The sequence below is a fragment of the Sminthopsis crassicaudata genome, chromosome 1, assembly GCF_048593235.1.
Source record: "Sminthopsis crassicaudata isolate SCR6 chromosome 1, ASM4859323v1, whole genome shotgun sequence".
In the NCBI taxonomy this organism is placed as follows: Eukaryota; Metazoa; Chordata; class Mammalia; order Dasyuromorphia; family Dasyuridae; genus Sminthopsis; species Sminthopsis crassicaudata.
Window position 1 is genome coordinate 739,706,276 of NC_133617.1, and position 25,289 is coordinate 739,731,564.

Consider the following 25,289-nt stretch of genomic DNA (forward strand, 5'->3'; position numbering starts at 1 on the left):
CTCTAATAGTGATTTAGAGCATTTTTCATATGACTGTAAATAGCTTTGATTTGTTCTGAAATTCATATCTTTTGACCATTTATCAACTAGGGACTGACTCTCATTTTTTAGGATCCTTTCTCTTTTTGATCATAAATAATATCAAACAGATATAATTTTATGCCCACCTATTTTGCTTATGATACTACCATTTATGTCTAAATCATGTACTCATTTTGACCTTATCTTGGTGAATGGAGTGAGATGTTGGTTTACATCTAGTCTCTCCCAAATTGCTTTATAGTTTTCTCAGAATATTTTTTTTCAAATAGTGAATGATTGCTCCTAAAGCATGGATGTTTATCAAATACCAGATTGATTGCTATGGTCATTTATTACTATGTATTGTGACACTTCATCTTATTTTTTTGGCCAGTAGAAGATTATTTTGATGATTACCCTTTGTAATACAGTTTAAGGGAAGTTAGATGTCAGTAGGCCAAGTCTGAGGGCAGGAAAAACCAAGCTCAGATCCAGCCTTAAACATTTATTAGTGGCATGAAAAAATAATTTAACCCTATTTGCCTAAGTTTCCTCATCTGTAAAAATGAGATGAAGATGGGAATGCCAAATTACTCCGGTCTCTTTGCAAAGAAACCCCCCAAAAGGATAATAAAATTATACATGACTTTATATGACCAAATAGTAATGACAAATGTACTTTGAAATCTCATTCTGCTAGGTTACCTTATTTCACTTTTTTTTTTCATCACTTCCCTTGTTGACTCTTCCACCATTTTGTCTCTGCCTCGGCCTTCATTGTTTTAGCACTCACTTAAGCCCAATCATGAAACTTCTATAGAAGATCATGTCTGGGTGGGGATTGGGAGGTGGGGAGAGTGGTATGGAATGAAGCACAGAGAGCCAATTATTCAGATTGTGAGGATGTATCTCTTTGCATTCTAAAGCCAAATATCCATTTTTAAAAAAATTTTCTTTCTTCCCCACTGGCATGGCTAACTGAGAGTTGGCTACATTGCTATCTCTTAATTACTATTCTTAATTCTCTATTGTAGTTTTTAGCCTTTTAACTCCTACATTTGAAATGTTTGCTCAACATCCTTCCGTTTGTTCTGTAGTCCTCTAGGCTCTGAATTCCTTGAGAACAGAAACTATTTTCCCTCTTTCTTTTTATCCTGACTTTGTACAGTTCCTAGAACATATTATGTGCTTAATAAATGTAGTTGATTGAATCTCTGGTTAGACTCCATCTTAAGCTAGTATTGTGTTCAATTTTGAGCACCACCTTTAACTTGGACATGGATAAACTAGAAAATATCCAAAGTAAGACAACCAGCATGGTGAAGGGAATCAAGTACATAGCAGATGACTCTAGGTTAAAAGAATTTGGGCAAATTAACCTGGAGAACTGGGAGGAATATAATGACTGTTTTCAAATATTTGAAGGACTGTCAATCGGAAAAGGTAATAGACTTGATATACTTGACTCCAGATGTAGTAAGAAAGGTCAGAAATTGTAAAGTGACAAATTTTGGTTTTAAATAAGGAAAAAAATTCTGGTAATCAAAGCAATTCAAAATGAAAAGTTCTGAATTGTGAGGCAGGACCTCCCTGCTCCTCATTTCTTTCTTGCTGGAGATTTTCATGCAAAGTCTGGATGATCCCCTTGTCAGGAAGGTTGACTATTGTTCATGAGCAAATGGATGGAAGAATGGAAAAAAATCATTCATTAAATGCTTCTTATATGGTAGATACTCAGTGCTTAGAAAAGTGTATAGAACTTGAGTAGGTGCTTAATAAATGTTTATTGATTAATCACTTGATGTGCTAAACACTGGGTACAGAAATTACAAAGACAAAGATCCTGCCTTAAGGAGCTTATATTTGATAGTGAAGGGTTTTTACATATATATATATATATATATATATGTATATATATATGTACACACACAGTGTATATACATGCATTTATACATATACATGAATATATATACGCATAAGATACATTATATACACACACCTAGATACAAAATACATATGCATGTAATGCATGCTATATATATATTTATAGATATGTATATGATATAAGTTTTATATCATATTATATATTATAATAATATAATATACAAATATATAAATTATAATAAATAATATATGCACTATGTATAACATGTTAAATATATATTAATATATATGATTGTGAACAACATTAAATTTGTATTGTATATACACATAACTATATCTGTACCTCTGAATGTGTATATAAGTATGGTGGTATGTGTATGTACATATAAACACACATATGTATAATTATTTAAATATAGAGATGTGCATATATAAAGATACATGCATATTAATTTTATAATTATAAATGTAATATACATTAGTGTGTATATAAATGTGTAATATCTATACTACACACATACAACACATACACATACATTCATATATAAATTTTCCCACATGGCAACAATTGCCATCGTGTTCTGGTGTACATTTCAATTATGATCTGTGAATCTCTTGTTCTACCCCATCAGTATGTACCCAAAGTACAAATCCTTTAGTTAGAATGACAATTTCTTGAATTCATAGAAATGTTTTGAAAAGTTTTAATGAATTGTAGTGATACATTTAAATTCCCTTTCACAGATCTCTTGCTGTGCATTTAAAGGTGCAAAAGACAGATTCTATCTCTTAATTTGACTTATCTGTATACCTGTAAGTAGCGAATCACCCGACAGACTAAATCTGGTGCCATGAAATCTCCTGTGAATCGCCAAATAATATCCGTCATTATGTTGATGAGCCCTGTAAAAGAATCTGAAGCAAAAATACACAATTATTAAATGATCAATATTTTCCAAAGATAAATTTGTGTGTATCAGTGATCATGAGTTATTATAGGACATTTTACAGTGCCTATCACATAGGAGGCCAAAATGCTTATTGACTTGATGCATCTTGAGTTCTTAGTATTCTTGTCTAGGAAAGCTTCTTTTTACTGTTACCTACTTTATACCCTTTTCTCTGCTTTTTATCATTATCCCATTTTCCCTTAACATTGGTGGGTCCAATCCTTTCTTTGGTCTTACTTTGCCCCTGATTTAGCTTTTATGATTATTGAAAATTATTTCTGTTGAGATAGTGAGTTGAGATAGTGAGCTTTGACATTACTTTCATTTTTGAACATGTTCCTCCCCACTCTCCTCTCCAGTGAGCCAACTATTGCAACAATGACTAAAAAAGAAAGAGAAAAAAATCAATTCAGATGAATGACTCAACTATATCAATAGAAACCAACAGTATAAGCAAAGTTCAATGCATAGTCCTCTGAACACAAAGGAGAGCTAGAAGCATTGTTCTCATCCTGTCTTTGAGGCTATTTGGCCATTGTAATAACAGATGATTCAGTTTTGTTGTTGTTTTCTTTCCATTTGCTTTCTTTGATTACTTTACTCTGAATCAACTTATAGAAATGTCCCCATACATCTCTAAATCTTTCATATTTTATGGTTCTTACAATACAATAAAATCCTGTTATTGTTTATGGTTCATATTGTTTATGGCTCATAATCATATGGCTCATGATTTAACCATTTCCCAAACTTACTTTGTATCCAGTTCTTAATTACTAGAGAAGTGCTACTATGAATATCTTTGTTGCATATGAAACCCTTTAATCTGTTCTCTTTATGGATATATCTACCAGTGGGACCCCTCTGTCAAAGATCATGAATATTTTGATCTCTTTCTGAGCATAACTTCAAATTGCACTCTAAAATGGATGGAGAAATTCATAGACCTCCTAAAATTCTATTATTGCATTATCTTCTATGATCCCTTCAAAATCAACCAGTTCCATCTTTTATTCTGTAAATAAGAAATTCTGTAAATGTTCTGGATATTAAAGTAAAACCTATAATTGTTTTGATGGGTATTTATCTTAATATTGTGATTTGTAGCATATATTTGTTAAAAGTTTATAATTCCTGTCATGAAATTAATCCATGTGCTTTAACCATTTATACCTTAGGAAAATGGCTCTTGATCTTAGGTATTTTAATTCATTCTCTGTAGTTTAAATATCAGATACTTAGCAGATATATTCTATGCAAATATTTTCCCAATCAATAGCTCTGCTTCTTGACCTAATTGCATTGATTACATTAATTCAGAACTTTTTCAGTTTTAGTTTATGAAAATTATTTATTTTATTTTTTGTGTTTGCCCGCAACCCTGTTTTGATTAAGAATTATACTCCTTACCTTATATGTGAAAAAGCATTAATTTTGGTTCTCTTCACATTTTAAAATAGTCTGACCTCTAGTATTCAGTTTGAGTTTATTTTGATATGTATGTTGGTCTAAACCTGATTTCTTCCATGTTATTTCCAGTTTTCCTAGTCATTTTTATTGAAGAATGAGCTCTTCACTAAAACGTTTATATCCTCAAACTTATCAAACACAATTAATGAATTACATTTTTTCTAATTATTTTTCCCTAGTTTGTTTTATCTTCATTTATTCTTTTAATCAATATCAAACTCTTCTGTAATGCAATTTAAAGTAAAAAAAATCACTATCCTTTCATTTCTACATATTCCTTTGTGATTCTAAATCTCTAAAAAGTGTCAATGTGGTGCCAAATTTTTAAAGCTCTTTTTCATGTTCGTAGAATTCATTGTCAACTTCAGAAACTTGGATTTTGGACACTTTTTTGACATTATTCTTGCAGGACTGTGCCATTATTTTGTAGTCATCTATAATTACATAGTCTTGCAGGTATTTTTTTCTTTATGTTCCATATATGTCTTAAAAACTTCAGATGCTAAATGAGCTCAAAACAGTCTCTTAAACACATCACCCTTTTCTTCCTCATTGGAAATGAGTAAAAGGATTAATGGATTATGGAAAGGCATTAGTCTTGGAAAATAAAAGAATCTCTCTTTCTGGGACAAGAGGGAAAGAAGAAAGGATGAATAATGGGCCAGAGATATTGAGGCATGGAAGAAAGAGTAGTATATAGTCACTGAATATTAGAACTATAAGGAATATAAAAATCATCACTTTTCAAAGTCTGTTTTTAAAGAAGAAGAAATTGGGCTCAAACAAATGAAATAACTAGATGGAATTTTCATAGCATGTTAATGGCAAAGTGGGGACTATAGTCCTGGTCTCCTGTTTCTCAGATCCATGAACCTATTATTGTCCCTTGATGAGAGACTTTAAGGTACAGTGACAACAACAATGGATTTTAAATGAGGATCTAGAATTTAAATCTATTTTAAAAAATTAAATCCTTGTGTAATATTAAGTAAATAACCAAATTCCTCTGAGCTTTTAACTATTAATGTCTTAAATGAAGATATTGGACTAGATAACTTCTAAATTTCCTTCTAACGGATGATTCTATGTTCATGTGTTTTTTATAAAACAGAATATAAAATCATAAACTTTCAGAACTGAAGTTGTATCCTCAAAAGCCATTCAGTCTAAACATTGCCCAATCATTTATTGTGTTGGATACCATGTTAAGTGTCAAGGATACAATGAAATAAGCCGGATTTGTGAGAGAGTTTATGAAAAAGAATAGATGTTGCAATCCCAAATTAGAGTTCTCCTGTGAATGACTAGTTCTTTCTACTTGTGGATTCATTTTCCTGGGATATCTAACTTGGAATATATGCATGGTCATCTTCACCCATTTCATTTCATGGTGCTCTTGATCAGATTTGTATGACTGCAGATAAATACATTTGACCATTTCTTGTCATTGTGTCCTTGGCAAAGAAACCATTATTGTTAAATTTTAATCTGTCCCAGAAATTAAAACACTATTTTTAGGTTCATCTTCTTAACAGGCTACTTTTTACCTACAAATGTGTTGAATGGATGGTACGGTATAGACAAAAGCAGCATAGGATAGGCAAGAAGAAACGATCCAAAATTTGTCTTATTGGAGCAAACTTTAGAATTTAGGTGTTTGGGATATAAATGCCATCTGTGCTCCTATTGTTATATTTTAAACAGGACTTCAAGATCATTAGTCCTGCTTTCTAAGTTCTTTTTGATAAGCTTGATAAGAGAGTTATGATTATGTTAAATTTGATCACTATTAAGAGGTACATCTTAGTAAAATGAGTTCAGTATATGACTATCATAGTTCCCTTTAGTAAGAATTCACTAACCATTAATACCCGTACCTTCTTCTATTCCTGGGAAATAGCATACTTAAAACAATAACTAAATAGTATTTTATTTTTTCTAATGATATATAAAGATAATTTTCAACATTCACCTTTATGAGATTTTGAGCTCTAAAATTTTCTTCCTGTCTCCTTTCCAACTGGATTTTTTGTCAACAAAGTCCTTTTTGATTCTTTGCTCCTCAGTCTCAATGAAGAAAGCCATGTGGCCTGGTACATAAATAGTGGAGATGTGTTAGAAAGCAGATGACCTTCTGTGCCAGTAAATGAACCCTGGGTTGCTATCAGCACACTTTGAGATGGAAGAAAAGAACCAGTTTGCCACTTTGATTTGATTAGACTGCCAAGAGTTCCTGTTAAAAGTGAGTGGTCAGATTCCATCACAAAAGGAATGTTTCCTGCCTTCCTTCCCTGCCAAAGGGAGGCTTTTATATTTTTTTCAAAGAGAATTATATTCCTCTTATGGGCGGTTAGCTTTCAACAAGAAGAAATCAAAGTTTGCCACAACCAAATACAACTGTAGCCATGGGAACCAAAGGGAAGGCAGGAAGTCCTTGTATTTTATCATCAAAGCTTATTAATCACTCTGGATTTCAGGTAGCTAATGAGGATTGCATTATTGATTGATCTATCATCCTACCTCCAAGATTTTCCTCTTATATGACTAGAAGAATGGAAAAGATTGATCAGATCTCTTAGATGCAAACTGTTAGATGCTAAGATGGGATCTTAGCAATTAAGTAGTCTGTTTATTTAATTTTTACATTGTGAAAACTGAGGCACTAAGAGTGAGGTGACTTGCCTATAATTGTGAAGTAAGGTTAAAGGAGGGAATGCCATTTTCCTTAATCTCCTAGCGGTATCAAACTCAATTAAAAAGGATGCCTGCTATATTATTTTAGAATAACATAAATTATTTGTGTTGTATTTTTATTTTGTCAGACATTTCTCAAATCCATTTTAATTTAGTTTGAGTTACATTTCAGAATTTTGGAAGCCAGCTGTGAGTTTGATAATTTAGCTCTGTACCATATTGAATGTTGTGAATCTAATCTGTGGGATGGTATTGTTTGTATCAGAACTAGAGCAAAATAAATTTGTAAAGGTCTCTCTTCAAGAAGCCTAACTTCTATTTTTCCTATAATTCTCAAAAATTTCATTTCAAAGGGATCCTAAAGGCTAGTGAATACAATTGTATCAATGCAATAATTGTCCCTAACAACCTCACTGGAGCCCTACTTATCAATCTTCTACAGCACATCAGAAAGTTGGATTTTAACTCTGGCTCTCCCACTTTAGATAAGTGAGCTTTTTGCTATATCCTGCCTAGGTCTGGGCTGCCCCCAAATTTTCTGCAGTCTTATTCACATGACACTATCCAGAATATCCTTCTCTACTTCAAGATTCTCTTTATGTGCTTTCTTTCCTCAATCAAATGTAAGCTCCTTGATGGCAAATATTGTATTGCTCTCTTCTATTTTATTTCTAGTATTTAACACAGGGAATGGCCCATTGCAACCACCTTATGACTATTAATCTTTTTTGACTTGAGTTCAATAGCATTTGGTTTTTCCCCAGTTACATGTCAAGAAAATTTTTAGCAATAATTTTTTTTCAAAATTTTGAGTTCCAATTTTTCTCCTTCCCTTCCTTCTCTCCCCACTTCCAAAGATAATAGGCAGTTAGATACAGTTTATACATGTACTATTATGTAAAACATATTTCCATATTAATATAGTTGTGAAAGAAGAAACAGCTCAAAAGGAAAAGAAAGAAAAATAAGTAGAAAATATGCTTCAATCTGTATTCAGAGTCTGATTATGGATAGCAAAATTTTCCTTGTATTTGTTTTAGTAGTTGTTGAGAAGAGTTGCATCAATTTTACTTGATCATCACACAATGTTGTTGATACTGGGTAGAATGTTTTCTTGGTTCTGCTCATTTCATTTTGCATCAATTTGTACAAATGTTTCCAAATTTTTATGAAATCTGCCTGTTCTTATGCATAATAGTATCCCATTACATATATATAACACAGTTTGTCCAGCCATTCACCAATCAGTGGGCATAACCCTCAATTTCCAGTGCTTTGCCAATACAGAAAAGGGTTACTATAAATACTTTTGCAATGTAGATCCTTTCCCCCTTTTTATGACCTTTTTGAAATAAAAACCTAGTAGCGGTTTTGTGGTTCAAAGGATATACACAAATTGGTTACCTGTTGGGCATAGTTCTAAATTGTTCTTCAGAATGGTTGGATCAATTCACAACTCCACCAACAATGTACGTGTCCCAATTTTCCCAAATCTTCTCCAATATTTATCATTCATTTTGGTGGTTATATTGGCTATTCTGACAGATGTGAAGTGGCATTGCAGAATTTTAAAAATTTGCATTTGTCTAATCAAAATTGATTTAGAGTACTACTTCATAGACTTATAGAGAACTTTGTTTTCTACATTAGGAAACTGCCTGTTCATATCCTTTAACCATTGGGGAATGATTTTTATTCTTATAAATTTGGCACCTCTATAATTCTTTTTAGCAAGATGTAGTTTTCTTCCTTACCTCTTTTAATTAGTTATATTTTTGCTTTTATTTGGACGGAGATCAGGATTTTTACCCATTTATGCATTTCTTGGGTCTTCATATTGGAGGTCAATTTTATGATTTAGTTCTGGTTTTCTTATGAAAGTTTAAAATTCTCTTATTTCATTGAGTGACCTCCTCCCCATCATGCATTATGCTTAATCTTGCCAGGTATGTGATTCTTGGTTGTATTCCAAGCTCTTTTGCCTTCTGAAATGTCATGCTCCATGATTTCTGATCCTTTAATGTTGCAGCTGCCAAGTGCTTTGTAATCCTGATTCTGGCTCTCTGAAATATTTGAATTGTTTCTTTTTGGGCACTTAAGGTATTTTTCATTGACTTGATATTCTCAAATTTGGCTATTATGTTCCTTGGGGTTTTTGTTTTTGAATCTCTTTCCTGAAGTAATTGATAGATTCTTTCAATGCCTATTTTGCCCTTTAGTTCCAGGAAATTAGAACAGTTTTTCTTGACAGTTTCTTGAAAGATGCTTCCAGGTCCTTCTTCTAATTATGCTTTTCATATAGTCCAGTGATTCTGATATTGTCTCTCCCAGTTCTATATTCCAGGTCAATCAGTTTTTTTTCCTATGAGGTATTTTGCATTTTCTTTTGATGTTTGATATAGTCATTAGCTTCCATTTAGCTAGTTATAACTTTTAAGGCATTGCTTTCCTCATTTAGCCTTTGTGCTTTCATTTCCAATTGGTCTTTAAGGGGTTGTTTTCTTCAGTGGATTTTTGTATCTCTTTTTTCCTTGGCCAATTTTAATTTTTAGGCAGTTTTCCAAACTGCGAACTCTTCTTTCATAATTCTCTTTCATGATTGTCATTTCTTTCCCCAATTTTTCTTCTATCTCTTTTATATGATTTGAACTCTTAAATGAATAATTTCTACCTCATAGGGCTGTTGTCTCGGCTGATCATCTCAAAGGAGATGATCTATTTGAAACATACTGCAAACTATAAAGGATTATATAAATGATAATCGCTGTTAGCCTTAATGTGGCTTTTTAATTTTATTTAGCACTTTATATGTATTATCTCATTTAATTCTTATAAAGCTCCATAAAAGATGTACTACTATTATCTCTGTTTTACAATAAGAGAAACAAAATGATTTGCTTCAGATCATACATTTTAGGAGTGGTAGAGGAAAGATTTGAACTCAACATATTAATTCCAAGTCTATCATTAACCATCTTACCCCCTAGTTGCCTCATTAGGTGAAGCAGGAAGAGGAATGGGAGGGGGAGGAGATTAATAGAACCAAAGATTTAGTGGTTGAGGACTGTCAAAAGTGATGATACAAGTGTATGGGAATTGATGAGTGTCTTTGATCAAAATTTGGGTGACTCAAACTATACCAAGATCCTCATTGTAATATAGCTCACCCTAATAGCCATTTTCTCCTTAAGTATTAACCCATCCAAAAAAAAGTATTAACCCAACAGTATTGAATGCCACTTTGTGAATATCTAATCTTCCAAGAACCAGTTGTCATTATGGATCTTTGATCTAAGAGAAATGGTCAAATGACCATCCTTTTATTAATGTGCTCTGCCTTATTAATAAAATTATTGAATTACCCAGAAATTATGTCTCTCAAATATTTTAATACTATATTGTAATACTATACTATCTACCTGTCTGTCTGTCTATCCACCTAAGGATCTCCTGAGAAAGCCCATTAAATTCTTGGTTTAAATTGCTAGGAAATTTCCCCTTACCCTTGTAGCAAAAACAAACCCAAGTAACCAAACAAACAAACAAAAAACAAGCCTAATCCATCTTCCACATGTCAGCACTTGAAATATAATAATGCATTTATGAATACCTTCATCAGTATCCCTCCTCTTCTTGCCTATCTGTTCTTCAGGGATCTAATATCTTTTATCTTTTCTCCTTTTTTTTCTCTTAAAATTTCTGATATTAATCATTTATACTGGAATTATGCCTAATTGAGCCTAAATTATAAATTATCCCTGCCTTGGAAAATTTAAATTTTAAATGTAATCTCTAAGGATGTTATTTGGCACATGAACAAGAATAGGTAGTTAGTAAATGTTTGTTGATTACCTGAAAGTAAGCTAATTGTGTAAAGAAAGAATGTCCCTTGTAAATGTAATTTCTCATAAAAGGACATTTTCTAAGGACAGAAGGGACCCTTCCCTGTGCTTCATACAGTAGGGAGCTGCCTCTTTAAAAATTGACCCTGGCGGTTATCTACTATTTCTCTGGTCCTTCATTAGTCATTTAGGAAATCCCATAGAAAGAGGATTTTATTGAGATGATCAGTGATTTAACTTAGTTGAGCATGAACCTATCAAGTCCAATGCAATGGGTTTGATTATTGTAAGGGCTAGTATTGAATAGTTATTATTCATCTATATAGTCAGACTATAAACATCCTTATCTTGGTCAGCTATGCCATAAGTATCTGCAGTGAGCCCTAAGGGAGACTATAAAAGTAATAGGATCATAAAGCTGGAAGGAGCCTCAGAGGATATGTAGCATATCCCTCCCATTCTACAGATGAAGGAATTGGAACTCAGTTTAACTGACTTGTCAATAGTCACATAGCTAATAAGTAGCAGAGCCATAACAAAAGACAATCACGACTGTCTTCTTGATTTAATTCAGTTCAGTTTGACTCGATTCAGTGAAGTTTGATTCAGCAAATATTTATTAAGCTTTCCAGTGTACAAGTACCTAGGCTAGGTGTTAAGAATGTGAACATGAAAAATGATAGTTTCCTTTTCTCAGAAACTTCTAATCTTAGTGATAGAAAAGTGCATAGATCAGATCAGGACAGAGGCAAGGCTATCTCAACCATGCCTTTAGATCAAATGGAGGTCAGCAGGGAGGAAGATTTTAAGAAGACTCAAGCAGATATCAGTCTCAGATGGTATCATCACTTCTGACAGTCTCTGCTTCTGTTAATATTATTCTTTGTCTCTGGCTTAGCCTAATGGGGTAACTAGTTGGTACAATGGAGTGCTAGACTTGGAATTGAGAAGATGAGTTCAAATCCTCCAACAGACACTCATAAGATGTGCAAATAATTTTGTAAAATTATTCACCTATAAAATAGAAAGAATAGCACCTTTTTATGGGGCTTTATAAGGATTAAATGAGATAACCCTTATAAAGTGCTTAGCAAACATGAAGGGGCTATATAAAGTCCTACAGCTATTAACATTTATATAGTTCTTTATAGTTTGTAATATGTTTCATATATATCATCTCTTGATTCTTATAACAACCCTGTGAGGTAGAGATTATTATTATCCTCCTTTTACAAATGAGGAAACCGAGCTTGACAGAAATTGTTTTGCTCTTATGTGGCTTCTAAGTATCTAAGGAAGGATTCAAACTTGGATCTTTACGGCTTCCACTCTAGTATTCAACCTATCTACCTGCCAACTTGATCATTACTTTTTGAGTCTTGTCTAGATTGAAAAAAAAATGAACTTCACAAGTATGACTTGAGAGGCATGACTCAAGAGCAATTGGTTTGAAACAGATTGGGAGTTTTAGGGGACAACAAGTTCTATAGGAGTCAAAGAGATGATATACTAATTAAAATAAGCAATCTTTTGCAATTTTGAGTTTTATTAATATAATCATAGATTCCAGAAAGAAGGAAGTCCTTATTTTATACATTAGGTAAAATCGCCTTTCTACAGTTTCTAATGTCAGATAATACAAGGAGTTTTATTCTTAATTTTGGGATCAAAAAGTTAGGAGAAGGATAAATTGGTGAATGTACAGAGGAGCACCACTGGGATTGTGAAGCAATTCAAGTCCATGTGAAATGAGTCAGTTGGAATAATTGGGGAGGTTTACCCTGAAGAAGAGAAGCCTTAAGAGGAACATGATAGCTGTCTTTTAAGTTTTAAAATTAATATAATATTTAAGGGTTAGGATTGTTCTGTTTGTTTGCAGAAGGATGAATCAGAAGCAAAGGGTAGAAATAGGAGAAAAACACATTTAGGCTCAGTGTTAGAAACTCCCTCCACCAAAGCAATAACCTTCCTGATCATGGGATAAGGCTCAAAGTAGAATTGGCTTTCTGGCTTGGAAGGTGATGGATTCTTCCTCCTTGGAGGATTTCAAGGGGAGTTTAGATGACTATTCACGTATGTTGTAATGGGTATTCTTTTTAGAGTATAAGAAAGAATAGTCTCTGAGGGCTCTCTAACTCTGAGATTTTGTCTACATGCTCAATAATTTTCATTAAATACACTTCTCTGGAGCAAAGTGATGGGTTTATCTAGTGGGATTCAACAACTCAGGTTCTCTATTGACTACTTTGAAAAAAAAATCCCTAGGTGGAAAGACTACTGACCTTTGATAGATTTGGGGTGTGATAGTCTCATTAACTATTTCTGGAGGGTATGAAGATTGATAATTCATTTAAGGATCTTCCCCTTTTCCCAATATTATTACAAATTCCTATGGGAAGAGCATGGTAAATCTCATTATCATTTAGTGCCCATGCTTTTTAGTGTACAGATAATTGGTGGGGAGATGTGGGTACCTCTTCTTTCAAAGAGCTTTAAATACATAATTGGTAGAGAAAATGGGTGGTCTGGATAACCCAGTTCAATTTAGAGCTACAATTACTCCCTCCAATTCAAGGTTGAATTTAATGGAATAGATATTTTCAGTTTTCTGCTGGATTTTGGCAGGGGCATGTGTGCTTTTTTGAAGGCATTGCTTTATAATGAAATTAGGAAAGAATACATCTGCTTTTCTTTCTAAAAGCTTTTGCTTTGTCTCACAACACTTCTTTCAGATAAATGACAATAATAAGAACTGACAATCAGGTAACAGAGACAATTTGTATTCAGAATTCTAGATAGGATGGTTTGTTCATATTAATTGGAATTTTTGAAAGAGATTGATGTTTGGAAAGTATATAACTAGCCTTAACCCTAGGGGTCTTTGTAAATAGGACAACACTGAAAATGAAAGCAGGAAAGTGATTAGTTGCACATTGATCATCTGCAATGACTCATATCAACTCTTTCCTTTCCAAGACTGGAGTTGTCTTGCTTCAAACAGAATTTCTATGTGTGAAGTAGAAGTTTATTTGGTAGCCAGATGGAGACTAGATTGGAGAGAGGAGAAAGAGAAATCTTGGAGGCCAATTAGGAGACTATTTTGATAGTTTAGGCAAGAAATTATAAGAATCAGGAGTGGGAGGGAGGGTGGCTTATAATTGGGTGAAAAGGAATAGGTGAAATTAATATTATACCATTATATTAATAATAAGTTAATTTGTGATCCATCTTTTTTCTCTTGTTTTCCTTAAGATCTCTCTCTCTTGAAGGGAGCCATATGTGCACAATGTTTGTGGTGGCCCTTTTTTGTATTGGCAAGAAACTGGAAACTGAGTGAATGGCCATCAACTGGAGAATGGCTGAGTAAATTGTGGTATATGAATGTGATGGAATATTATTATTCTGTAAGAAACAATCAGCAGGATGATTTGAGAGAGGCTTAGAGAGACTTAATATCAACTGATGCTAAGTGAAGTGAGCAGAACCAGGAGATCATTATACATGGCAACAAGAAGATTATACAATGATCAAATCTGATGAACATGACTCTTTCTAACAATGAAATGATTGAGACCAGTTCTAGTGATCTTGTGATGAAGACATTTACACACAGAGAGAGGACTGTGGGAACTGAGTGTGGATCACCACATAGCACTTTCATTCTTTTTGTTGTTCACTTGCATTTTGTTTTTTCTTATTTTTTTCTTTTTGATTTGATTTTTCTTGTGCAGCAAGATAATTGTGAAAATATGTATACATATGTTGAATTTAATATATATATATATTAGATTTCAGTAGTATTGTAATATGAAATAAAATAATTTACATCATAAACATGAATCCATAGCTGTGAAAACACATGTTAAGTCATATTAACATATATTTTTAATGAGTTTAACATATATTGGATTATTTGCCATGTAGGGGAGGGATTGGGGGGAAGAAGGGAGAAATCTGAAATGTAAGATTTTACAAGGATCAATGTTGAAAAATTATCCATGCCTATGTTTTGAAAATAGAAAAGCTTTAATAAATAAAGTAGTTAATTAAAAAAAATCCCTTTCCTGAAAAAGTCAGTCTTTCTCTGAAGGGAATGACTGAGTGGTATGATTATTTCTAACCTCCAAGGCCCATTGATTAGATTGCCAGACAACTGGGAAGTCAGATTTCTATTTGGGGTATAAACAAAATCCAGTCTGGGTTGTCCTCTGCTTGATTTTCCCATTAAATTGTCCTTCATCCTCTCCATTTCATTTTTAGGGCAACTCCAAGCTCATGAAGATAAAAACTAGCCATAGAGGTGTAGATGGATTGTTTCTGCCCAAATACCTTGAGGCTTCTGAGTTTCACAATCAAGCTAAGGGAGGAGCTGAAGATTTTAATTTGCCTTCTCATTAATTAATTACCTCTACCAATCAGGATTGAGTTTCATTTGTCAGAGGAGTTTTTTGTCAGAAGCTATGAACATGATTGATTTTTTTCAGAGTCCCCCATGACATGTTTGTTAATTGAGAGAAAAGTTAAGTGACCATCAATTTATTGATTACTGACTAGCATAATTAATTAATTGATTAACAATACTTCAGAATCTTTTTTTCTACACAAAAACCCAAATTTTAGATAGATTAATGTTCATTTTTAAACAGGTAGATGTCCTTGTCCACAACTTTCATTTCTCTTCCATTTTCTCCTTTTACCTTACCCTTTCAATTTGAGCATAAGATCATAACTCCCATGGACAAAGGCATTTCCTTCAACAATTCTATAAATTCAATAACGAAAATGTAATACTGTTAGCAACATGGTGAATTATTTCCTAATAACAATATGTACAAATTAAGTAAATTTTGCAATAATGCAAAAAACTTTATTATATCCATTTTTAGAAAAGAAAAGGCCCAGGGAAATGAAGTTTCTTGATCCAAATAATAATAGGTTATAAAATAGGCAATCCAGAAATGAGGGCAGACTTTATCTGATCTTCCTGACACAGTATCCTATATTCCTTGAAACACAGGTTTTTTAACCAAAGGTCAAGGAATTTGGTTTTTAAAGTATCTTGATAAATGTGTTTAAATACATTACTCTGAGAAAGTGTGTATAGGCTGCTTCAGATTGCCCAAAGGGTTCAAGATAAAAAAGACTTTAGCCCTATTGCAGAGAGTTCACTTCCCTTTCCCTTAGATTCCTCTGAGACATTTGTTTTTATTTGGGTAGTCTATCTGGAGAAGTGGCCCTGTTGACTTCAGGGAATTGGAGTACTGTTAACCATTTCTTAACATACTAAGGGAAACTGTACATGGTTGAAAACAAAGAGATAAAAGGTATCTGTTATATATAAGGTATATTCAAAGTATCTTTTATATTTATAAAGGTAGTAGAATGATTATTTGTAGGTAGCAGATTTTTCATCACTGAGGACTGTCAAGGCATAGATGATTTTTTTCTGTTGTATTTTAGGGGAGATTCATGTTCAGGGAAGCTGCTTGGGCTACATCAGAGAGTAGTTTAGATCAAGTTTTCTCATGTACCAATAAATCCACTAACAAATAAAGGATGGAAGGAATCAGTTGACCAATATTTGATACATAAGATATTCTGAATACAGAGTCAATTCATCACATAACCTAGAAGTTCAAAAGATATTTAGAGAATATAGGAATGAAGGACAGTAATGATGAATGAATACTGAAGAGTAGACAGTTCTATAAAGGAGCTATATTTAAAATTTTGAAGAATCATTATATAAAAGACATTAAATTTTTTCAGTTTTGCCTTAGAATTATTTTCTTTGATACTATTTTGTACCTCTTTTGTCCAAAACTCTTTTCAGATCTTTGCTTGTTTTCCCATTTTTCCAACTAGAACTTTCATTTGTTTTTAAAAATAATTTAGCTCTTTGTAAAACTCTTTACTTTTCTAGGAATTGTTGGACTTGTGTCCAAGCTGCATTTTTCAAGGTTATGCTTGTAAATGTTTTTGTTATCATCTTCTTTGTATTTTGAGCTTCTCTATTGCATATCTCTTTGTAGTTGTTTTTTTTTTCTTTACTTATTTTTTATATCACTCTTTGACTTTGGAATATATCTTAGTGTGCTGTATGCCTCTGGAAGGGAGGTAAATGTCCAACCTGAATTTTTAACCTCTTCTATACTTTGGCTACTTTCATAATTTAGGCTGGGGACCTGAAATCGTTCAGTGTTCCCAAAGTAGTGTTTGGATCCAAGCTCTGAAAATTCTTGACTCAGGTTTGCATTTGTCAGCTTGTCCTTGTTTGAGAGTTTCAGTAGGTTGTTGCTGATCTCAGTCATTATTAACCTCCTGGGAAGCTAAGAAGGCTCAAAGTGACTGAATTGACAGCTTTCCTTTGGGAATCTTGTGCTGGTTATCCCACTGAAAACTTATAAGCCAGGTTGGAGATTAAATAAAGCTGAAACATTATTCTACTTTTGGAATGAAAGCTACATAATTCCAAAATTAGTTCCTTGCTCCATACACAGCAAAGACCTATGCTCATGACTGTTCTTCTCCAATCTTGATTTGTGACCCATAATTGGATACTGGGAAGAAGAACTGCCAGATTTCACCTGTTTTCTATAGCCAGCAGTTCAGAGATGCCCTTTCTTTCTGCTATAGGGCTTCCTCCTTGATATCTATTTTTACCCTACTTTTAAAAAATTAAATAATGCTTTGTTTTTCCCCAATTACACATAAAAACTATTTTTTAAAACATTTAAAAAAGTTTTTAGTTCCAAATTCTATCCTTTTCTCACTTCCTCCCTCCCTGAGACATTAAGAGATCTGGTTATAGATGTACAATCATGTAAAATATTTCTATAATAAGCATTTTGTGTAAGAATGTTCAAAAAAGTGAAAAATAGTATGTTTTTTATCTGTATTCAGATACATCAATTTTTTTTAACTTATGAAGTTTTTAACTCATGAAGATGAGTCTTCTTCATTTCAAGCTCAGTACTCTGTGCACTGAATCATTGAGCTTCCCCATCTTTTTCTTAGGTTTCCTTAAAACTATGCTTCCTTCTAATACTTAATGTGCAACAAGAAAATGGTATTTACACACATGTATTGTATTTAGGTTATATTGTAACACATGTAAAATGTATGGGATTGCCTGTCATCGGGGGGAGGGAGTGGAGGGAGGGGAGATAATTTGGAAAAATGAATACAAGGGATAATATTATTAAAAAAATTACTCATGCATATATACTGTGGGAAAAACTATGCTTCCTTACATTCACATTTCTATACTTTAACAATAAATAAAATGCTTTCCCCCTCTTTCTCTTTATAGTATCAAATTCTTCCAACACAAGTAAGACATCATTCTATATTATTAAAGATCTGAGTCTTCAAATCTGTACCACAGATTATTTTTTCTTCAAAGCTATCCAATTCTCATCTGAAAGCTGTTTCTTCATGTACATATTTTATCAGTTCATATTAAAAAATTCTTTTTCTATTCATATTAAATATCAAATTGTTCATAACAGTGGTGGTACAGAAGATCTTTGAGAATAAATATGTGTTTCCTTTTATAAAAATATTTTCTGTCTTTTTCATCATTAATTATTTCTTATGAAAGAAGATCTTAAAGACAGAATGTCTTTCACAATAATCATGAAACTCTAACATGGTTTTATTGAGAAGAGTTCATGTTCCAAAACTAGGGCCAAGCTAACCTATTTTTTTGGTGCTATTGTAAAGTGATAGACCAGGGGTAGGCCGAGGATATAATTGAATGGTGGAATTTTGGCAAGGACTTTGATAAATTCTTTTATGCTATGCATGTGGACAAATAGAAGACTACTGGTTTAATGATAATGAAGTAAGTAGATTTGGGACTGAACAAATGACTGGATTCAAAATTTTCAACTGTAGTGTTCGGCGATAAGTCTTTGGCAGTGAACTATTTAATATTTCTGTCAATGACATGGCTAAAAGTATATATGGCAGACTTAGGAAACTTTCAAATAGTATGAAGTTGGGAGGGAGAGGAAACACACTGAAAGAAAAGGTCAAGATTCAAAAACATCTGACAAGCTTAGAATAATAGATCCTGTCTAATAAGATGAAATATAATAAAGATAAATAAAGTACATAGTTACAGGAGTGCTACCTAAAAGTACAATTTGGGAAATGGCAGGTTCCCTCTTCCTGAACATCTTTCATTCATTACCTCTCCATGGGAGAATTAAGAAGGAATTTTGGAGGAAAAGGCTATGCAGTGAATAGAGTGCTGAAGACAGAGTTGGGAGATTGGAGTTCAAATCTAGCCTCAGATATTTACTAGCTATCCGACTGTCACCATAATAGTAGGTAGATTGGAAGATTTTATTGTTTTTTTTATGATCTCGTTGGGATAAAAGCCAGTAGAAAACACTGCTGGATCAAAAGGTAAGCACATTTTGATAGACTTTTGGTATAGTTTCAAATTGCTCTCAAGAATGGTTAGATCACTTCACAATTCCACCAAAAATGTATTAGTGTCCTAGTTTTCCCATATCTCCTCCAACATTTGTCATTGTCTGAGAGATGTGTAGTAATACCTTGGAGTTATTTTAATTTGCATTTCTTTGATCAATAGTGATTTAGAGCACCTTTTCATATGACTAGAAATTGTTTCAATTTCTTCCTCTGAAAATTGTTCATATCAATTGGAGAATAGCTTGAATTCTTATAAATTTGAGTCCATTCTCTCTATATTTTAGAAATGAGGCCTTTATCAGAACCTTTGAATGTAAAAATGTTTTCCCAAATTATTGCTTCCCTTCTAATGTTGTCTGCATTAGTTTTATTTATGCAAAACTTTTAAATTTAATATAATCAAAATTATCTATTTTGTGTTCAATAATGAGTTCCAGGTTTTCTTAGGCTACAAATTCCTTCTTTCTCCACAGATCTGAGAGATAAATCATCCTCTGTTCTTCTAATTTGCTTATAATATTATTCTTTATTTCTAAATTATGAACCCATTTCAACCTTATCTTGATATACAGTTTTAGGTATTGGTCGATGCCTAGTTTCTGTCATACTAGTTTCCAATTTTTCCAGCAGTTTTTATAAAATAGTCAAACTAAAAGCTGCTGTTTTGGGGTTTGTCAAATACTAGATTACTATAGTCATTAACTATTTTTTCCTGTGAAACTAACCTAGTCCACTGATCCACTACCTTGTTAGTCAGTACTAAAAGTGACTGATCTTTATAATATAATTTTAGGTCTGGCACAATTAGGCCACCTTCCTTTGCATTTTTTCATTAATTCCTTTAAAAAATTCTTGACCTTTTGTTCTTCCAGATGAACTTTGTTATTATTTTTCTAGATCTGTAAATTATTTCTTTGGTGTCTGATTGGTATGACACTGAATAAGTAGACTAATTTTGGTAGCATTGCCATTTTTATTATATTTGCCTGGCCTACCCATGAGCATTTGATGTTTTTTTTCCACTTGATTGATCTGAATTTGTGTGGAAAGTATTTTGTAGTTGTGTTCATGTAGTTCTTGACTTTGTTTTGGCAGGTAGACTTCCAAATATTTTATTTTATTAACAGTTATCTTAAATGCACTTTCTCTTTGTATCTCTTGCTGTTGGACTTTGTTGGTAATATATAAAAATTCTGATGATTCCTGTGAATTTATTTTGTATGCTGCAACTATGCTAAAATTGTGGATTGTTTGTAATAGCTTTTTAATTGATTCTCTAGGGTTTTCTAAGTATACCATCATATCATCTGCAAAGAGTGATAATTTGGTTTCTTCATTACCTCCTCTAATTCCTTTAATCTCTTTTTCTTCTCTTATTGCCAAAGGTAACATTTCTAATACAATATAGAATAGTAATAGTGATAGTAGGTAACCTTATTTCACTCCTGGTCTTATTGGGAATGGTTTTAGTTTGTCCCCATTACATATGATGCTTGCTGATGGTTTTAAATAGATGTTACTGATCATTTTAAGGAAAAGTCCATTTATTCCTATAGTGTTTTTAATAGGTATAGGTATTGGATTTTTATCAAATTCTTTTTCTGCACCTATTGAAATAATCATATAATTTTTGTTAGTTTGATTATTGATATAGTCAATTATGCTAATAGTTTTCCTAATACTGAACCAACCCTGCAGTCTTGCTATAAATCTTATTTGGTCATGATGTATTATATTGGGGATGATTTTCTGTAATCTCTTTGCTAATATTTTATTTAAGATTTTTGCATCAATATTTATTAGGGTAATTCGTCTATAATTTTTCCCTTTGTTTTTCCCCTAGCTAGTTTAGGTTATCAGCACCATATAAGTGTCATAAAAGGAATTTGGTAGGACTTCTTTCCCTATTTTTTCAAATAGTTTGCATAGTATTGGAATAAATTGTTCTTTAAATATTTGGTAGAATTCACATGTAAATCCATCTGGCCCTGGAGATTTTTTCTTAAGGAGCTGATTATTAGCTTGTTCTATTTATTTTTCTAAAATGGGACTATTTAAGTATTTTTTCCTCTTCTGTTTAATATGGGCAATCTATATTTTTGTGGGTATTCCTTCATTTCACTTAGATTATAAAATTTATTGACATCTTATTTACCCCCACTTATATTTTTCTCTTCCTTTTTGCCTCTTCCCTCCTCTCCAGTATTTTGTCATTGATCACATGCTCCCTCAAATATTCCTCCCCTTTTGCAGGCCCCCTTTCTTATACCTTTCCCATTCTACTTCTATTCTCCCTTCTATTAGTCTTCCCTCTTCCTTTCCCCCTTCCCCTCCTACTTCCCTATAGGGTAAAACAAGCTTCTCTCTGAAGCTAAATGCATCTGATATTCTCTCTTTGAGCCAAATATGATGAGAATAAGATTTGCATAATGCTCATCTCCCTCCCCTCTTTCCCTCAATTGCAATAGGTCTTTTTTGCCTCCTCATGAGATGTAATTTATATGCTTTTTCCAAATCATCAAGTATATTATTTAAGGAGTTTTCTTCAGATAATTTCTGGTTTTTCTTTTCTGTACCCTCTTGCAGAGATCTCATTTCCTTTCCCCATTTCTCTTCTAAATATTTTTAAGATCCTTTTTGAATTCTTCCAAGAGAGTCTTGTGGAATGGGAACCAACTCATATCACCCTTTGGGGCTTCATCTACAGTTGAGTTGCCTTTAGGATCCTCAGAGTTTGAGGTCTGTTCTTCTCTTTCTCCATAAAAGCTGTCCATTGTCAAAGTTCTTTTTGATTTTTTGCTCATTTTTTTAAAGTCTGAGGTGTGCTTTTAAAGCAAAGAGTCAATAGCCACTTTAGTTTTCCCTATGGCAATTCTGCTGATTGACTTCTAGTGCTTGGAATATGTGGCCATCTCATGTATTCTTCCATGGCTTAGTGACTCACAATTTACCTTTTGTATTTGTTTTGGATGCCTCCCAGCAAATCTGCTGAATCACAGTTTGCAATCTGGAGAGAATAGCCTAAGAGCCTCATAGTAGATTCTCTGGTGTGGGATGTATATTACCCTGGCTCCACCACTTGGCTCCCTGTCCTGGGCTCCCTTTGTTGAGGTCTGGGCTCGGCAGACTCTCCCCCTTTCTGATTGAAACAGACCTTTTCTAAGTTCTCTCAAAGTATCTTCTTCTAGAAATCTATTGTACTATAAATATTTGTGGGTTCCATCACTCCAAAGCCAGTTCAGAGGCTTAATCTGCTGCTAATTTGAGGGAAGCTCATAGAGCTCACATATATACATGTCTGCTCTTGTTAGCTTGGCTCTGCCCCCAAGTCTATTTTCTATATTGAATATGGCTTTTTATGTTTTCTCAAAGGAAAAAGTAATAGGATACACCAAAACCTTAGTTCTCTAGTTTTAACAATATTTTTGGAGATTGTAGTTTGTTCTTGAGATAATCATTTCCTCCCTAAAGCAAAGTTTTATCTATTGAATTAGACTGTTTCTAGAGAGTACCTTCAGTATAGTGAAGGAGCTATGGTTTAGCTTTGGCTATTCTCATTAAAAGAAAAAATGATCTTTTTGAATATTTAAAATGTTATTAGGTTTATGAAATCATCAATTATATATTGGATAAAAACAGCTCCCTGTACGGTATCCAACAGGAGTGAAGGAACAAAAAGTGCATGGCAAAGCTTAATAACCATGATGAAAAACTCCAATTTTTTTATAATTCATTCTCCTATATCAATACCAGGGAAATAAAAACATGGGAAAAAGACAGAATAGATACATAAGACAGAGACTGCATGGTATTGATACCTAAACCAGGTAGGTTGAAAACTGAAAAAACAAAACAAAACTATAGACCAATCTCCTTAATGAATATTGATGCTAAAATCTTAAATAAGATATTAGCAAAAAGACTACAGAAAATCATCCCCAGGATAATACACCATCAAGTAGGATTTATACCAGGAATGTGGGGCTGGTTCAGTATTAGGAAAACTATTAGTATAATTGACCATATTAATAATCAAATTAACAAAAACCATATGATAAGACAGAGACTGGCAAGGAAGCTCAAAGACAATATAGGAAAAGTCTCTTCTTTTACTGGTTAGGAAACAGAGCAGGGGAGCACAAGTAAATTAACAGAAGCAAGATTTTACCAAACCTAGTCTTTTTTGCTATTTATATGATGCTATACACTATCGTATATTTTATATACTTTCTGATTCTCTGTGTATTTCATGGTTATTTGGAAGAGTTTTGTGAGAGTGAACCAAGGAATAGTGAATAGGACAGTTTGATTGAAATGGTGTCTATTAACTAATAGCTCCTGGATGGTTACATTGTGATCCCTTAGGAAAGAATAAGCATCCTTTATATTCCCTATCTCTGCTACATTTTTCCTTCCTCTCTCTACCAGAATAATCTTGTTTATTTGAGCTCCAGTCAAGAGATAGCATTATGTTATGGAAAGAGTAGTTTTAGGCTTAGCACCAAAATGACCTGCTTTTGAAAACTATATAATATTTATAATGATAAAATTCATATTATTATACATATATAAATATTACTATATTTATAATATATTTATTATTTGCAGGATTATGGGAAAGTACTTCGTTTCTCTGGGAATCAATTTTCTCACTTATAACCTATTGGAGTTAGGCAAGATTATCTTCACGGTACCTTCCAACCTTTAGAAATATAATTTTGCCTCTATTCTGTTAAGCAGATTAATCAGTAGATAGACAAACAAATATAAAGTAAGATAAATATATAGGTAGATAGACAGATGATAGGTAAATTTACAGAGCATTTATCACATGCCAGTGACTAAGCACCAAGCATAGATATAAAAGGAAACAAAACAATTCCTGTCTTAAAGGAGTTATAATATGTGTGTGTGGGTGGATGGCTGAGAGAAGACAACATGAAAGAGGAACTGGAAAGCAAGGATGAGGGTGGATGGATGGGGGAAGTAGTAGAAATGATTGAAAATAGTGGGTGGGATGGAAGTGGCTCTAAAGTGGAGTAAAAAAAAATGAGAACTTTACATTTCCCTATTAAATACCAAAATTTTCAAATTTCTTTGCTAGCCATTAAAAATTCTTCCAAATCTGATAATACTTAATGTTTCTAGTAATTTCATGTCATTTTTTTTTCCTGTACTTAATGCTCTATCCCAACTGGATAAGTCTTTAATATCTGATCATATATTATACTCTTCCTTAAATGGTTATTCATTCTCTTTATTATACTTAGAAAATTCTCCTCTTTCCCCTTTGAAATTTCTCACCATTTCCTAAATTGCAGCTAAAATACCATTTCCTCATTGAATCCTTCGCTGATTCCATTTACCTGTCTTCCTCAGATCTCCCAAAACACTTCCCTTGAGAACTGATTAATATAGATTTCCTTGGAGCCTAAAATGAATTCCAAATGTGTTCAGGCATGAGCGACTTGGGCTGGGTTTAATTTCTGAATTTCTGACATACTTCAAAGTTGCACAGGTCTATCTGATATGGAAACAACTGTTTTTTTTTTTTTTTTTACCAATTCAATAGGGAAAAATAGACCATTTTGTTGTATGTTAAAGCAGACAAAATGTTCTTGGAGTAATTGAAAAGAAAGGTCTGAATCTTGGGAGAGACACTAGGATTGGAGACATTGATAAAGACGTCCTTTGCTTAGAGTATAGTTGAAATCATGGCAGACTGCCAATGGAGAGAATATAAAAAGGAGAGAGAAGGAGGTGAAAGAACATTGGGGAAATACTCTCTTTATGGAAATAATAAGAGGGATGGGTACAAGAGTGGAGAACAGAAGCAGACAAGACTGATATCTCTGAAGACAAGGTAAGTGAGAGTAGTTAAAAGAAGGGTTTCTGTTTCTTCATTCATTAGTTTTTGCCAAAGCATCCATTGCTATGTTCTGGTTTTTTTCCCTGAATTTCCCAATGTATAATGATATACGAT

At 33.0% G+C, this 25,289-nt stretch overlaps 1 protein-coding gene across 2 annotated transcripts in view; it reads right to left on the reverse strand.

Annotated features, from left to right (window-relative positions):
- Positions 1-25,289, reverse strand: part of NPSR1 (neuropeptide S receptor 1) — a 191,061-nt gene that overhangs the window by 34,889 nt on the left and 130,883 nt on the right. The window contains exon 3 of one of the 2 annotated variants that reach the window (XM_074284309.1): positions 2,717-2,820. The exons of the other annotated variant lie outside the window; for it this stretch is intronic. Within the exon in view, the coding sequence (XP_074140410.1) occupies positions 2,717-2,820 (104 nt within the window). The remainder of the gene's footprint in view (positions 1-2,716; positions 2,821-25,289) is intronic. 2 annotated transcript variants of the gene reach the window in all.